At 35.8% G+C, this 15,631-nt stretch overlaps 1 protein-coding gene across 1 annotated transcript in view; it reads left to right on the top strand.

The window, feature by feature from the left end:
* Window positions 1-12,182, top strand: part of LOC126979998 (lysine-specific demethylase RSBN1L) — a 33,962-nt gene extending 21,780 nt beyond the window's left edge. Inside the window, exons 9-12 of the mRNA XM_050829608.1 lie at window positions 1,134-1,284; window positions 6,587-6,726; window positions 7,690-7,788; window positions 8,329-12,182. Of these exons, the coding sequence (XP_050685565.1) occupies window positions 1,134-1,284; window positions 6,587-6,726; window positions 7,690-7,788; window positions 8,329-9,278 (1,340 nt within the window). The 3' untranslated portion in view covers window positions 9,279-12,182. The remainder of the gene's footprint in view (window positions 1-1,133; window positions 1,285-6,586; window positions 6,727-7,689; window positions 7,789-8,328) is intronic.
* Window positions 12,183-15,631: the final 3,449 nt, after the last annotated feature.

Genomic DNA, 15,631 nt, shown 5'->3' with positions numbered 1-15,631 from the left:
CGGCGCTGAGCTCAAAAGATCCGAATTTCCAAGTTCTAAAGAGAAAATATAACCGTGTCTCCAGACTTTTTAAGCGGCAAATCGCCCGTGCGAAATCGAAGCACGTCGTCAATATCGGCGAGCAGCTTTCCAGTTACCAGACCGGAACACGCAAGTTCTGGTCTACCTAACACATAGATGGGCGGCGGCTATTGAAAGCAAGGGGGAAGGCCTGGCAGTTAGCTTGGACATAGCGAAGGCCTTTGATCGTGTATGGCACAAGGCGCTCCTCTCAAAACTTCCATCATTTGGGCTTCCCGAGAGCTTATGCAAGTGGACCTCCAGCTTCCTCACTGGCCGCATACAGGTCGTTGTCGACGGTTATTGCTCGAATCCCAAGCCCGTGAACGCTGAAGTGCCCCAAGGCTGTGTGCTATCTCCCACTCTGTTTCTTCTGCATATCAATGCTATGCAACATACATTGCTATGCAGACGACAGCACTGGTGATGCCGTATACACGGGCTTTGCAGGTCTCTCTCAGGAAATCGTCGACCAGTGCCGGCAGAAACTTGTGTCTTCTATCGAGTTCTTGAACTTCTACGAGGTAAATTGAACCTTGTCCAATTTAACCCCCAGAAGATTCAAGCTTGCGCGTTTACCACAAAGAAAAACCTCATGTGTCGTATCACCGCTCTTCGACATTTAAAGCCACTTCCTTTAAAGTCTCGCTTAGTATCGGAATACTGGGTCTCGAAATCTCGAGCGATTGCCAATTCCGTGGCCATCTGGAGGGCAAAGCCAACTTTTTCCGAAAAGCCAAAGTTTCGAAGAAGCTGGGCGTCATCAATAGAGCACGGCAATTCTTCGCTGTTACAAGAGAATGTGGGCGGCGGTGATCACTTTACACCAGCTGACCCGTACGTTCCTTTGTCCTAAAAAAAACTAAGTTACCTCTACACACGAGCTAAGTGTCAGTGGGTAGCGCTGTGACACATCGCCGCCACACATATATATGATATCCTAACTTGTGGCGTGTCTAAAGTTTGCAAGTTTTTCAAAACGTGGTGGAAACGCTTTATCGTGATGGTTAGTCAATATCATATAACATTAAATATAATTTGAGGGTAGTTTACAATATTTTCTATTGTTACAGGTGTGCTCAAAGCCATTCAGTGCGGTGACGAGAACGAGCGCGGACGCATCACGAAGGACGTGGTCGCGTTTCACGCGGCAGATTTCAACAAACTGGTGCAGCTCCTGCAACTGGATCTTTACGAGCCGCCCATCTCGCAGTGTGTCACTTGGTGAGCCACTTTTTCTCTATGACAAGAGACGAGACGAGCAGAACGTATAGCTGATGGTAATTGATACGGCCTGCCTATTACAATGTAGTACCGCTCAGGATTCTTGAAAAACCAAAAAATTCTGAGTGGCATCACAATAGCGCTCGTCACCTTGAGACATAAGATGTTAAGTCTCATTTGCCGAGTAATTTCACTAGCTACGGCGCCTTTCAGATCGAAACACAATAATGCTCACACATTACTGATTCACGGCCGGCATCATGTACAAAGGAGCCTCCCATTGGTAAAACCCTGAATTCCATACCCGAACGTTAACCAACGGTTATTATTTAAATGATTCTTCTTCTGGCGCGTTCGGTAAAAATTGTCAGAATGAATTTTACGATGCCCGTGCGAAGTTTTAAAATAATGATATGATAATGATATTTTATTACACGTTATAAATTGCACGGCACAACTTGCACTTTACTGAAAGAAATATATTGGAGTACATAAAGAGGGGACCCGGGTCAAGCGTAATTTGAAAAATAGGTATTTGAAGAAATACAACTGTCTATGTGTGCGTGAATAGCCCGTGTTTTATGTGAGTAATGCGTATAATGGGGTGCGCGTACGCCACAAATCTCGTTTCATTTATCAACGTACTCCGTACTCGCTCATAATTAGTATTTGACCCAGGCTATTGATGCACGGATTTGTAACGTTGCTATACTTTAACTCTGCTCGGATTTTGAGTAATTGTTTTAACTACCTACTGAAAAATTTATGTATCAATAAATTTTAAATCTTTAATGTCTTCAAAAGTATTCATTTAAATTTAATGTTGTAAAAGGCCGTATTGATCTATATTAAATGCACAATGTATACCTAATTTTATAAGGATTAATGCTGTTTTGCTTAAATTCACTTCGTAAATAAGCCATAATTTCTCGTAAATAGTAAAGAATAAAAAATGGTTATTGTGGATTATCCCTAAGAGATAGACATAAGTATACCTACCATCTGTATCCTGTGTCAAAAAAATGTGTTCATTTACGACATCACATTAGAAAACTCAAAAATGATCAGTGTTTCTTTACTATGATCATCATCATTATCATTCAGCCGGAAGACGTCCACTACTGGACAAATTACCTCCCCCAAAGATCGCCAGTAGGTCCAGCGAAGCCCTCATCCATCCTGTTCCGGACCATCTTATGGGGTTGGTAGGCCCACCAACGCTACATCTATCTATTAAAAACCGCATCAATATCCGTTACGTAGTTTTAAAGATATAGATCTTATCGCATACATAGAGACAGACAGCGGAAACGACTTGTCGTGATGATGATACATTTTACATTCAATCACGAATGTAAAATATATATAAATATTGAAAAAGTGTATAATGAAAAGAATGTAATTAGGTCGGCTAGAATTTGAGCCTGATAAGTGATATGTCTCCTCTGTATAAGTCAAATTTATAGTTAAAAAGCTGAACAGCTTCAAACACTCTACAATTGATCAGAGTGATCATGAATTGGCTTTAGAGAGGCCCCAGCGTATTTCTGCGTAAAATTTTGGAAAACTCTGTAAGCTACGAAAAAAAAACCTCAATTATTGCGGAATTATTAAAGTCATTGAAATACTCCCAAATCTGTACTACTGTACTATGAACGGTACCACTGTATGTTCGAAGTAAACTGGACAGGACAATGTCAAAAGCGGGTTAAACGTTGTGGTCGAGCCTTAGCATTACCGTTATCTCTAATATATAACGAGTCGACTGAATCTGGCATTTTCCCCGATGAGTGGAAAAAGGCTAGAGCTTATCAATTTTTAAAAAAGGAAACGAGAAGATGTTAAAAATTACCGGCCAATATCATAAATTTTCGAGGATAACCATAAATGTTTTTTTCTCGGTATTACTCCTGATTGCCTAATAAATGATGATTCCACTGTGGAAGTAAAATGCAATATAAAATGAAAGAAATTAATACGAAAGATGGATTAGATAATTAAATTAGTGATTTTTGTACACTTCACAAAAACATGTTAAAATTGAAAAGAAATCACAATTATTCTTTATTATGTTTCATCAACATCATCAGCCGGAAGACGTCCACTGCTGGACAAAGGCCTAGTTTTTTATCATGCTTACGCAGTCAAAATTATATTATATTATTTTATGGAGCCCTAAGGAAATAACTTTATGAAACAATTGAAAAAGATGACGGATCTATGCGAAACGTGGAAGCAAATCTAGAAAAAAATTCTACGAATGCCTGCTATCCGAATTGATTAACAATCGTATTCCAAGAAATTTACCTGTACGGGGAAGAGTAGAAATAACGATTTAATAAATTTATATATATATTATATATAATATTATGTTTTGTGTGTAATCTTAAGCACCCCCTTTTACATATTTTATTTTAGTATGTTTACAGTACCTATATATCGAAATAAATATATACATTATCGGTTGATGAGTTGAACAATCACAGTCTATCTACTCAAAATCTCTATTCCATGTCGCTGATGAAAGCAGCTGTGATTCATCAATTCAAGTTCAGTTTCGCCCAGCTCCGTGTCAGTGGCAATGCGCCCTTATACTTGTGATTGCGTGTATAATTTATACATGCGTCTATCCGTAGGTAACTTATATTGATTTATTCTATATAAATTAATATAATCATCAGTCACGCACTACATACAATTCATCTCACATTCACGAAAATTATCCGTAGGGACAAATGCAGCTCAGACCGATTTTACCTACAAAATTTTGACTAAATAAAGAATATTGAACCTACCAAAAAATTTTTTGATACAATATTTTCAGGAAGAATGAGTTTATGTCGGTACGTTTTCCTTTTTTCTTAAAAACCTTTCAAAATTGTTACGTATTCGTCTGAACAGGGCGGTATAAAATTGCATTTTCTACGATATTTGAAGAGTCATATTTTCTTATGTCGATTGTTGATTGAAAAAAACAAAACGTACAGACCTAGCTTTAGCATATCTAGATTTTTTGACAAAAAATCTCGTCTCTAGAAGCATTATCCAGGGAGAAAAAAGGGGAATACGTTTGTATGGAAAAACGCTGCTAGCGTCCCTTCTTAAAAAAATCGATGAAACGAAAGGCTCTGGGCCAGACTCAATACCTCCCATATTTATTAAACGTTGTGGTCGAGCCTTAGCATTACCGTTATCTCTAATATATAACGAGTCAATTGAATCTGGCATTTTCCCCGATGAGTGGAAAAAGGCTAGAGCTTATCAATTTTTAAAAAAGGAAACGAGAAGATGTTGAAAATTACCGGCCAATATCATCAATTTTCAATTTTATCATCATTTTCGAAATTATTTGAATCGATTGTGTATTCCTCTATATGTCAGTTTATTAATGACCAAATTAGCGTGCATCAGCATGGTATTAGGCCAGGCTGCTCTACTTTGACCAACTGAAATCCATTTGTCTCGGAACTATCTGATGAAATAGATGGATATTTCATGGATACCAGGTTGATGCAATTTATACCGACTTCAGCAGCGCCTTCGACAAAGTGAACCATACGATACTTGTATCTAAATTAAATCAACACGGCATCGAAGGTTCGCTGCTGAAGTGGTTTGACTCCTATTTACAGAATCGACCTCAGTGCGTTGTTGTGGACGGACATAATTCTCACACGTATATTGCTACATCTGGTGTGCCTCAAGGTTCCCATCTGGGGCCTGTACTTTTTTCCATATTTATAAATGATATAACGGACAACTTTAATCATTGTAAAGCACTCCTATTCGCCGACGATCTCAAAGTTTTTCGTCCAGTCAAATCTCACTACGACTGCACCTTAATCCAGATCGACCTAAATGAGATAAGAAAGTGGTGCGACGACTGCGACGCGACCTCTCAACTTGAATAAATGTTTTCTGGTGAGGTACACTAGGAAGGAAAAACCACTTGTCTATCGATACGAAATTGGCGGAGTTGATTTAGAGGAAGTGGAAGAAATGAGAGATTTAGGAGTTATTATAGGTAATAAGCTGAAATTCACTTCTCATATAAACTATTGTACCGCTAAAGCAGCGCAGATGTTAGGTTTTATCAAAAGAAATACCATAGGTTTCAAATTCCTTCAAACTTAAATTCTACTCTGCAACTCCTTAGTCCGCAGCCATCTCGAATATGCAAGTGTTGCAAACCAATCACATCGAGTTGAGAGTATTCAAAGATCATTTACACTCCACTTAGCATTCTGTTCTCATGGATTTTCGCATCGACAACCCTATGAGGAACGACGGGCAAAATTTAACATGGTAAAACTTAGAGACAGGAGATTGATGTATGACTTGTTTTCTTTACAACACTATCAACCATAAATTGTGAGTACCTGCTCAGTCGCGTTGCACTTAAGGCTCCTTATAAGTATCCGAGAGCTAATTTATCCTAAATTTTCTATATATATCAAATCTAGGCTTACAGTCTCCGGTTGAGCGCATTTTTGAGGAGTATAATTTAATAAATGGTTGCATCGAGTTGGATGTGTTTCATGTCTCTTTATATAGTTTTAAGCAAAAGATTTGGGAGCATTTCAAAATTTAGTTATGTTATTGTTATTAATTATTTAAAATTTAAAATCATTTAATATTATTAGTATCTCATAGTTATTTGGCAAAGTTATGTATAAGACTAGTTGGTAAGGATAATATTATGTGTAATATGGTTGTACTTATTAAATAAATAAATTATGTGGTACAATAATATTTTCATTGGTTGTATTAAATGCCCTCTTTATTACAAAATTTCATATCAAAATTTAAAATCTTTTGTAAATTACGAAATTTGTTGAAGTTCTTCATTGCAATATTTTTTTTGTTTTTCCCTGGTCTTCTTATAAAATAATGTAACAGATATGTCAAACTGCGCATCAAAATTTGAAATTATAAATATTAGTGAATCACTTGAAATAAATATTATTTTGTAAAAGATTTCGGTAGACGCTTAAAAGTGTTGATTTAAAGTGCTATTGCGTATCTTATTTATTCTCTTTTATTTTATTAGGGAAGTTTACAGCCACAAACACAATACAATTAAAACATGTGAATTTACTTTTTATGTTACAAGCATATAAATCAATTTCAATATTGTCACTATTATACAAAATATTGCATAAATTGGAGCTTCTAAATAAAAAGCTATTTGATCGATACTGCCTTTGGTAGTAAGGGATATGAAACAGAGGCGGTTTCCTAGACGTGTGGAGTGGGACTCTTAAGTGAATTGAAACTTAACAATTAATCCACCGTGATACAGGCTGGAGGAAGCCAAGTTGAATCAGCTGCGTCGTGAAGGCGTGCGCTACTACCGGCTGCCTCTTTGCTCCGACGACATTTACTTCTTGCCCAGGAACATCATTCACCAGTTCAGAACCGTCTCCGCTGTCACCTCTATTGGTAAGTGATGCCTATTTTTACACAAACACTCAATTTGATACTTTATTCCTTTTTTTTTTATAGAAAAGTGATCACCGCCGCCCACATTTTCTTGCAACACCAGAGGAATCACAGAAGGGGTTGCCGGCCTTCAGACATGCGCGGTTCTGTACACTCCCCAGAATACGACGAGCGGCCCGAGCGAGAATGCTCGGGGAGGCATTCTCCGACTCTGGTGGAGCCGGTATCCTCCTCCGATAAAATCTCTTGTCCTTGACACTAACCTATGCGATACTAGGCCGCTACTTAACGCTGGTATTATTATTTTTCTAAAGTAGTATTAATACCGATCGCTGATACTGATGGTAAGTTCACTCTCTTGCAACACCTGATGAATAACAAGAGCGTTGTCGGCCTTTAAGATAGGTGAATCACCTAATTTTGAATGTACCTACTGTTGTTTTGTCCTCCGCAAACACCATTCAAGTAAGTTCATTCCTTAGCTTGATTATTAGTGTTATTAAACATAAAACTTTGTTCCGTCGCTAAATACAACGTTGTCGCGACGGCTAATTGCTAAAATTATGCAAGGGTTGTGACAAAAACTTGCTTTAAAATGCTAACGCACGGCTCGCATATTTGAAGTAGAAAAATCTAATTTCTTCATTGATTTCACTAAGTAGCAAAGTTATTTTGTGGTACAGAATCACCAAATATGCGTATTTTTTTATTGTATACTTAACAAGCCTAAATACGAGTACCGATTTGCAATTTAATGAATCGGTACGATTGTAATTGGCGCGGGCAGGAAGCGTACGCAACTCACCATCATTACCGCATCCCATTGCTGCTTGTCTAGTGGTCGAGACACTTTATTTATTGCACATAATATGGTTTGTTTGCTCATTTTTTTAAGTTTTTTGAAACCAATAATTATGACGTAATGACCAGTGTCATTATAATACTGAATTATATCAATTTCAGCGTGGCACTTAAGACTGAAGCAGTATTATCCTTCATCAGAAGCATCATCGCCCGCAGACGAGAGAATACCGGACGCACCCATCATCAATCCAGTTGCTGGTGAGTTTCTACATTCTTATCATCCTTTTTATAGTAATAAAGGTCAATTGAAAATCACTGCAGTGATCGATTGAGCAACTAGTGATACCACAGTCCACACCTATTTCTGCCCTAATACAGCGTCGCGTTTATGCTGTTCTGTTTTAAGGGGTCACCCTTGGACTGTCAAGTCCACCATTAGATCCCAGGGTGATGTACCTGAGTAAGGTCATATCAAATTCTCGCTATTGGTCGTTTTGAGTTTCATTACAATTTGAATTATTTTGCTACTGTTTAACATCCGGTGTATAATATGTCTCGTATATTATTCTATATGAAGTTTCGATTAATCGAAAACGAACATCGTCCCAGATTTAAGGTGTTCTATTAGTCCATTTCAAAAGTAGCTAGAATATCGCATCAAGAATTCTTAAATATTTTTATGAACTTATTAAAGTAATGCATAATTTGCTTTAATCTCTCAAGTTACATAAATTTCTTTAAATGCATTATATTTTGTATAATACTATTCTAATAATTTAATAATCATCATCTTTTCAGAGGAAAATAAATCTTCGAAACACAAGAGTGGTGTAATAGAAATGAGAGCATTGAGCGCAAAATTTAAAGAAAAGGCTGCGTTAAAGGTTTCTAATCTAAGAAAAAGTTTGGACAAAGATAAGCCTGAAAGACGGACAGAAAAACAGGACAAGACTGAAAAATTTGACAAGCATAATAAACCCAAAGTTGAAAAACATGGATCAGATAAATCGGAACGACCTAACGATAAATCGGAAAGGACACCTGATAAACAGGTTAAAGGCGATAGGACATCCGAGCATAAAGAAAAGGCTTTTGATAAGGAAAACAAAGTTGATGTTAAAGATAAAGAAAAGTCTTCCGAACTTAAACTCAATGATAAAGATAAAGAGGTTAAATCTGATAAATCTGACAGACCTGAACGAAAGGAGAAGTCAGAGAGAAGATCTTCAGAGAAATCAGATAGGGTAGAAAGGATAGAAAGTCGTCATGATAAGGACAAAGCAGATAAAGACAGAACTGAATCTCGAACAGATAGAGACAGGAATGAAAAGGATAGGTCGAAATCGGATCGGTCGGAGAAAACGCATGATCATCACCGTAGACATTCGTCGTCGAGACACAAGTCGCACAAGTCTGAGAAAAGGGAGAAGGAACACAGAAAAGAAAGGAGTTCTATTGATAGAAAACACGAAAGACACAGAGATGGGAAAGAGGCGAAAGTCGCTTCCACAGTGAATGGGAAAGAGACAAAAAGTGTTTTAACAGAATATGCAAAAGACACAAAAAGATGTACAGACAGCAAAACAGAGAGTAACAGTTACGATAAGACTTTGCCGAAAGAGGTAAAAAACAGTAAACCTGAATGTGTGAAAGACACTAATAGTGTTCCGAAAAGTGATATTTTGAAAGACATTGAGAAGGTATCAAGTGATACGTTACCACAAATAGTTCAACGATCCCCGGATTAGTGAATGATATTGTGTAACATACAATGTAGTTCGGACACTTGTGTGTGTCCCTGAAATTTCACATAATTATTATAATTTTCAAGTGCAAGTGACAGTTGCATGTTTGAAACTTCCCATTTTGTTTGCCTCAAATTAAGAACATTTTAAGTAAACACAATGAAAAGATGGATGAACACAAAATATTAAAAGTAATTAATTGATTAGATCCATTAACATGTTTTAAAATATTTATTTACATAGTTAGTTATTTCATAAACCAACACATAGACACATGATGATGTGAAAGATGATGATTTTGATTTGTGAAAGGTCAATTTGAACATTATCACAAAGCTTTTAAAATAGGTTATATGTCATAATATGGGGCCAACTATCAGTACGGGCGCTTATCATCCCTATTGGTTGTTTCCAATATGTATCATGTATACATAATATTATCATTGCTCTAATATAAAAGGCCTTGATATAGATTTATATAGATTATATAGAATTATGTTATTCAGTCCTTTAATAGAAATTGCACCTTCACGCTTGATTATAAGTTTCCAAATCGTATACCAAATCTCACCATATTCGTGCTCTTTAATTACAAATAAATACGAAATATAATACAGCAATTTGCCAAAAATATACACAATTTCAATATAAGTCACAACCAGACAGTTTAACTAGAAATATTAAGATCTACGAACCATGCGTCATTTGATCGGTTGACTCAGTTGGTAAGAGTGCTCGGATGAAACCCGACACGTTATGGGTTTCGAGTCCCGCATCGTTAATTTGTAAATTTTGTTTTGAAATTTAAATTGTCTAGAATTGAAACTCCTCCGTTTTCCTGTCCTCAAAGTCTTACCGCTACCATAATTAGAGAGATACTAATGTTCATCCGTTGAATGTTGGTCCAACTTATTTAGTATGTGCTTAGACACAAATCGTGACACAAGTTTAAGTATAGTCATATTTATCTTGCAATTTTACATACCATCACTTTTTGTAAATTACATAGTTTAGTACATATTTGGTCAATGAATTGTATTATTACTAATCTGTTTCGGCTGCAAAATAGCAACTTTTAAGTTGATGGTTCCAATAATTTAGGTGTCTGATTAACTCCTTAAGAGTAATAATGGCTGTGATGTATTAACCATTTTATCACATGTTATGACTCATATTGATACTGTTATGTTCGTATGATAAGTATTTCATATTCTAGTAGCCATTTCTGACAACCAAATAATGTATCAGAATACTCAAGTTTACCCGCATCAACTCATGTGTAATGCTTACCCGCATCAACTCATGTGTAATGCCCGACATGTTGATATGTCTGGCATTACACAGCCACCCATTTTGCTAGAAACTTCCTTGCACCAAAATAATATGACTTTTTTAAACTATGATGTGGGGCTTAAAATACAATTAAATCCTAGGATCTTTTGTGCGCCTACCATCAACTGACTATATAAACCGAGGCTTCTAGCTAGGAAATGAGTGCCCTTACCGTGTCGAAGTTTAAATTGTATCCTCAAGAACTGTTACTTTATGAAGCGTAGGATCCTCAGAGGGTTTATGCAAGGCACATCCTCTGCTTTGAGTAAAACTGATTTTAAGTCACCCCGACCTGATTTTGGCAATGGCCTTACATTCCTTGGTCTTCAGTGGCTTCACAGCAGGTTTGATTCACTGAGACCCATTCTGGCTTAGGGACCTTCACCTTTTTTCCTACCTCTTGTATTGGGGATGTTGACGGGCATCCATTATTTTACTTTGTGTAATATAAAAAATATGTACACATTGTGACCTGAACAATGGATTGGGATCCTTTACATCCATAATCTAACATCATATTACTCTGGTCTTGATTCCAAAAGGGCATCGCTGTCAGTGATCGGTTAATAATAAGTTATTTGCAAGTTTATTTTTCATTCTGTACTATAAAAAGACTATAGTGTCGACTATTGTAATAATGAATTATACTTCTTTTGCTTAGCAAAACAAAACATAAATGTTCTAATTCTAATTTAATGAATTTCAATAATGTATGTCCTTTGATGTACAAATTTTGCTGTTGTAGTTATCAGAAATCATTATGCGATTCCAACTGTCTAATTTGCCCAGCCTCTCCATTATTTTTTTAAAATCCCAAGTTCAGGATACAAAAGATTCAAAAAGGCTTGCATTTTTGTCCATCAGGGTAAGTACCAAAAACTAACTACCAGTATTTAGAAAGTGGTATATTCAATCATATTGTTAATATTTACTGTCTAATACATATTGGGAACAGCCACTAATCATTTTCAACACTCGATTTCGATCTCAATGCTCTTTGTGATAATGTTCAAAATGCCGCAGGGTTTTTACTAATATTAGAGTTGTGTAAGTATAGTTGTAAGTTGTGTCTCTGAGAGGCTATGCGGTGAATGTGATTGGATGCAGTTTTAGACTTGAGAGTATTCGTAAAATTAAAATTAGTTTACTGTTTTATTAGTTTTTAGAGGAGGCATATCATAATGCAATGGAAAAATTAAGTGTATGTATGAATTTCTATGTAAGTAATTAAAATGTATGCATGAATAACTATACAACTGGTAAATTGAATCCATTTTTCCACATAAGTCTACATGCAATTGGTAAACTTGAAAAGTAATGAATATAGTATGTTGTTATACTCAAGATGTTAAGTGAAATATAGTTAATGGTTAGAAAAATAAATTTATACTTAATATTTTATAGGTGAATGAACCACCCACCCAATTTTAGATAAAGTTTTATATGGACTTAAAAGAACTAGCTACTACTACCTTAGCTTAGGCCTTCATTAATTCAGACATTTTTAACACTTAGAAGACTAAATGCCTAAACATTTGTTTAAAGGATGGATTTTCTACCGTACTTATTATACTTATTATACTTATTATTTTAACTTCATTTTATGCGATTCCCTGACTAATCGCTGGTGCACTATTTCCAATACACAATTATAATGTTCAATTTGTTTGATCCTACTTAGCTGGGGATACACTTGCCCGTAGCTACCACACTAGCATACCAGCTGCTTTCACATTGCCAGTTACTGTTATGTGTATATGGTAACTTGCATGCCTGAACCGGGCCTGGTTTAATGAAAATTGGAGAGGAGAGGAGATGCGTTTTGATAACCAATCAGATTTCGTTATTTCCCCATCTCCTCTCCGTTTTGCTTCGGTGGAAATGGATCAAGGGGAGAGGAGATGGCTCATTTTTCGATGTGAGATATCTGTAGTCAGGAAGCCGGTGGGCGTGGCGCCTTTTTCCCCGCACCTTCTCCCCGCGTCTCTCACACCCGAAAGAGTCATTTATTCGATTGACTCATTTTGAATGCAAAAGGCGTTCCTTTCCGTAATTTATACCGATTTTAGTAGTTTAGAAGTATTTTAACTCAAAAAAGGAGGACGTCTTCCTGAGTTGACTGTTTTTGAGCTCTCACAGATCACATCTCCGCTATCCAGAGCTCACATCTCTCCGCTTTGATGGAAATAACCTTACCGCTTCGCGGCTAATCCCCTCCATTCTCCTCTCCACTTTGGTGGAAACCGGGCCTAACTGGTATACATGTAGCTAGCACAACACTTGGTTTACTTGGATGCCCATTAAGGGAGGGGACACGGGGGGTTACCAGACTGGCACATTTGAACATACACCACAGCTACACGCATGCCAGTCACTTACTCGTTGATTTTGTTCAATTTACTTCGATTGTTAGCAATGGCTAACAATCGAAGTAAATTATCGAATCGAATCGAAGAACTTGTACCTATTCTTGCGCGTTAAAAATGTTTAGCGCGGAAGAATAGGTACAAGTTCTCTCACGAACACGGGACAGCCGCGTGAATACGAGATGGTATTACTGGCATGCAAGGGGACAACTTGCATCCCAGTATTACTTGTATCTGTAGTCTACAGTATGTGTATTCCCGCCTCTGAGGTTCCTTTCCATACAATGTTGTACCATTACAATAGTCCATACAATGCTCAATCTCAAGAAATACAATAACAACAACAGTGTTAGTTTTAACTTAATTGTTTTACTTTGTCGGGAACATTACTTGATATTATAACGAATGATACCGCTTTACTAGTATTAATGACTATTTTATAATGTAGGATATTCAATTTTGTCTGAAACTGCATCGCGAATGTGATTTTGAGAGTTTTAAAGAGATGGAAATGTTATAAAAATAATAAGTTTAAGACGGAAACTAAATTTTATCTACACAATGCTAGCAGTTCTAATGCACATTTCAACGGGACTGTACAAATTTTGTATTCATCCCCTTTCAATTTAATACAGCAAGAAAGAGGTATCCGTATATGTACAGTCTTGTTGCAATGTGTGCACGAATGATAAATAATTTCTAAAGTTGTGCACTAAGTTAACTTTAGTCCATGTAAGAATTAGACTTGTGATTTTTTAATAATTTATTTATTGTTAAAGTGAGTTTTTTTTTCGTTTAATATTAAATAAATAAGTAGGGAATGACGATTAGATAGTCACGGGTTTGATTATTTTTGTATATTGTAAAGGTGCGTACAGACTGGTGAAACGTTACATGAAACATGTCTTTCTATATTTTATTGCATGTTCGCTGCAAACATGGACATATAGAGGGGTCATACTTCGCATTCACTACGAACCTCTCGCATACATCTGTTTCTGCCATGTATAATGAAATCAAATTTATTTGCAAAAAACATTGTAGTTATGACGTTAAGATAAAATTATTAAAAATCCTATATTTTTCGTCAATTGGCATGCAAAATATGTTATAGAGGTGTCTAAGTACCAGCACACTACTGTAATACTGAAACATGTCGGATTTCAAATTTCTATCATTAATATTAATATTTTTTTTTTAATTATTGCACGTAGCGTGCGCGTAAAATGCACATTTCGCACGCACAAGACGTCCAAACTGTAAGAAATTGTTACAAAGAGTGTTAAAACTTTCATGATACATTGCAGCTACGGTGAAGTCTTTAATTGCATGATACATCTCATGTTACGTTTCACCAGTCTGTACGCACCATAAGCTCTGAGAATTGAGTTAAATCGGTGGTACATATAAAAATTAATAAAGTTTTTATAGGCTGTAGTCAAAACATTTGTGTTATTTTATTTTGTACGGTACTGTCAGACATGCTCATGTGTATAAACGTGATTTTCATGTATGTTTGCAATGAGCATGATAGGTTAAAGCCTTGGGGGCAATCCATAAATTACGTCACACATATTTGATAATTTTTTGTTCCTGTCACAATTTTGACTCCCCCTACCTAGTGTGATAGTTCCATATTTTGCTATATTACATTTTGAAATTTATGGAACTAAAACAGCAGTTACACAAATTAAATTTGAATACAAAATTTATGAATAATGCGGGACTCGAGCCCGCGTACTCTCGCGTTCCGTGCGAGCGCTCTTTCCACTGAGCCAATCGTTCGAGTGACGAATCGTTCATAAATTTTGTTTTCAAATTTATTTTGTGTAATTAATCCCAGAGGTGAGGGTTATCACTTTAAAAAAGTAACAAATTGTTTAAAACAGCAATTTTGTTTTCAAATTTAATTTTGTAATTAATCCCAGAAGTGAGGGCTATATCACTTTAAAAAAAGTAACAATTTTTTTAAAACAGCAATTTTGTTTTCAACTTTAATTTGTGTAATTAATCCCAGAAGTGGGGGTTATCACTTTAAAAAAATAACAAATTGTTTAAAACAGCAGTGTTCCGAAATTATTTATTTTTTCATTTTATATCAGTTTTCTTTGCAATAGTTTGATTTAAGAATCCGCTTCACTTTAATCATTGCAACTACTTTTCATACCTTAATTGTAATGCATTTAAGCTTCTTTTTTATCATAAATTAATTTACGGTTAATATTACCTTAATCAGTTTTTTGTTCATTTTGAAAGTGTTCTTTTAATAGGTGAAAATAAGGGTTATAATACTCATAAATAGAATATTTCTTTTTAAAAATTTTATGAATAACATCAAACTATAGCATCATAAGCAAACATGGACGCGCTAAGAGCACTCCCCCTTCCACCCCTTTCTTTTAAGTATGGTCCTTACTAGCATCATTTCGAGACATAAGTAGAAATGGGAAATATGCATATTATATATTTTTTAATATTTTTTTTATTTTTTGTCATTCGCAATATAAATGTAAAAAAATTAAATGCCGTCCTTTTTTGCGAGCAATGACGTCATAGCTATTAAAATAAAACTCACATTTATTGTTATTCATACATTTTCTATTATTCAAATATTCGGGCATACTACTGAAATATTAAGTTTTATTAAAAATACGTCCT

The sequence above is a fragment of the Leptidea sinapis genome, chromosome 4, assembly GCF_905404315.1.
Source record: "Leptidea sinapis chromosome 4, ilLepSina1.1, whole genome shotgun sequence".
In the NCBI taxonomy this organism is placed as follows: domain Eukaryota; kingdom Metazoa; phylum Arthropoda; class Insecta; order Lepidoptera; family Pieridae; genus Leptidea; species Leptidea sinapis.
The sequence above is the reverse complement of the archived record's forward strand: the minus strand, read 5'-3'. Positions and strand labels throughout refer to the sequence as shown.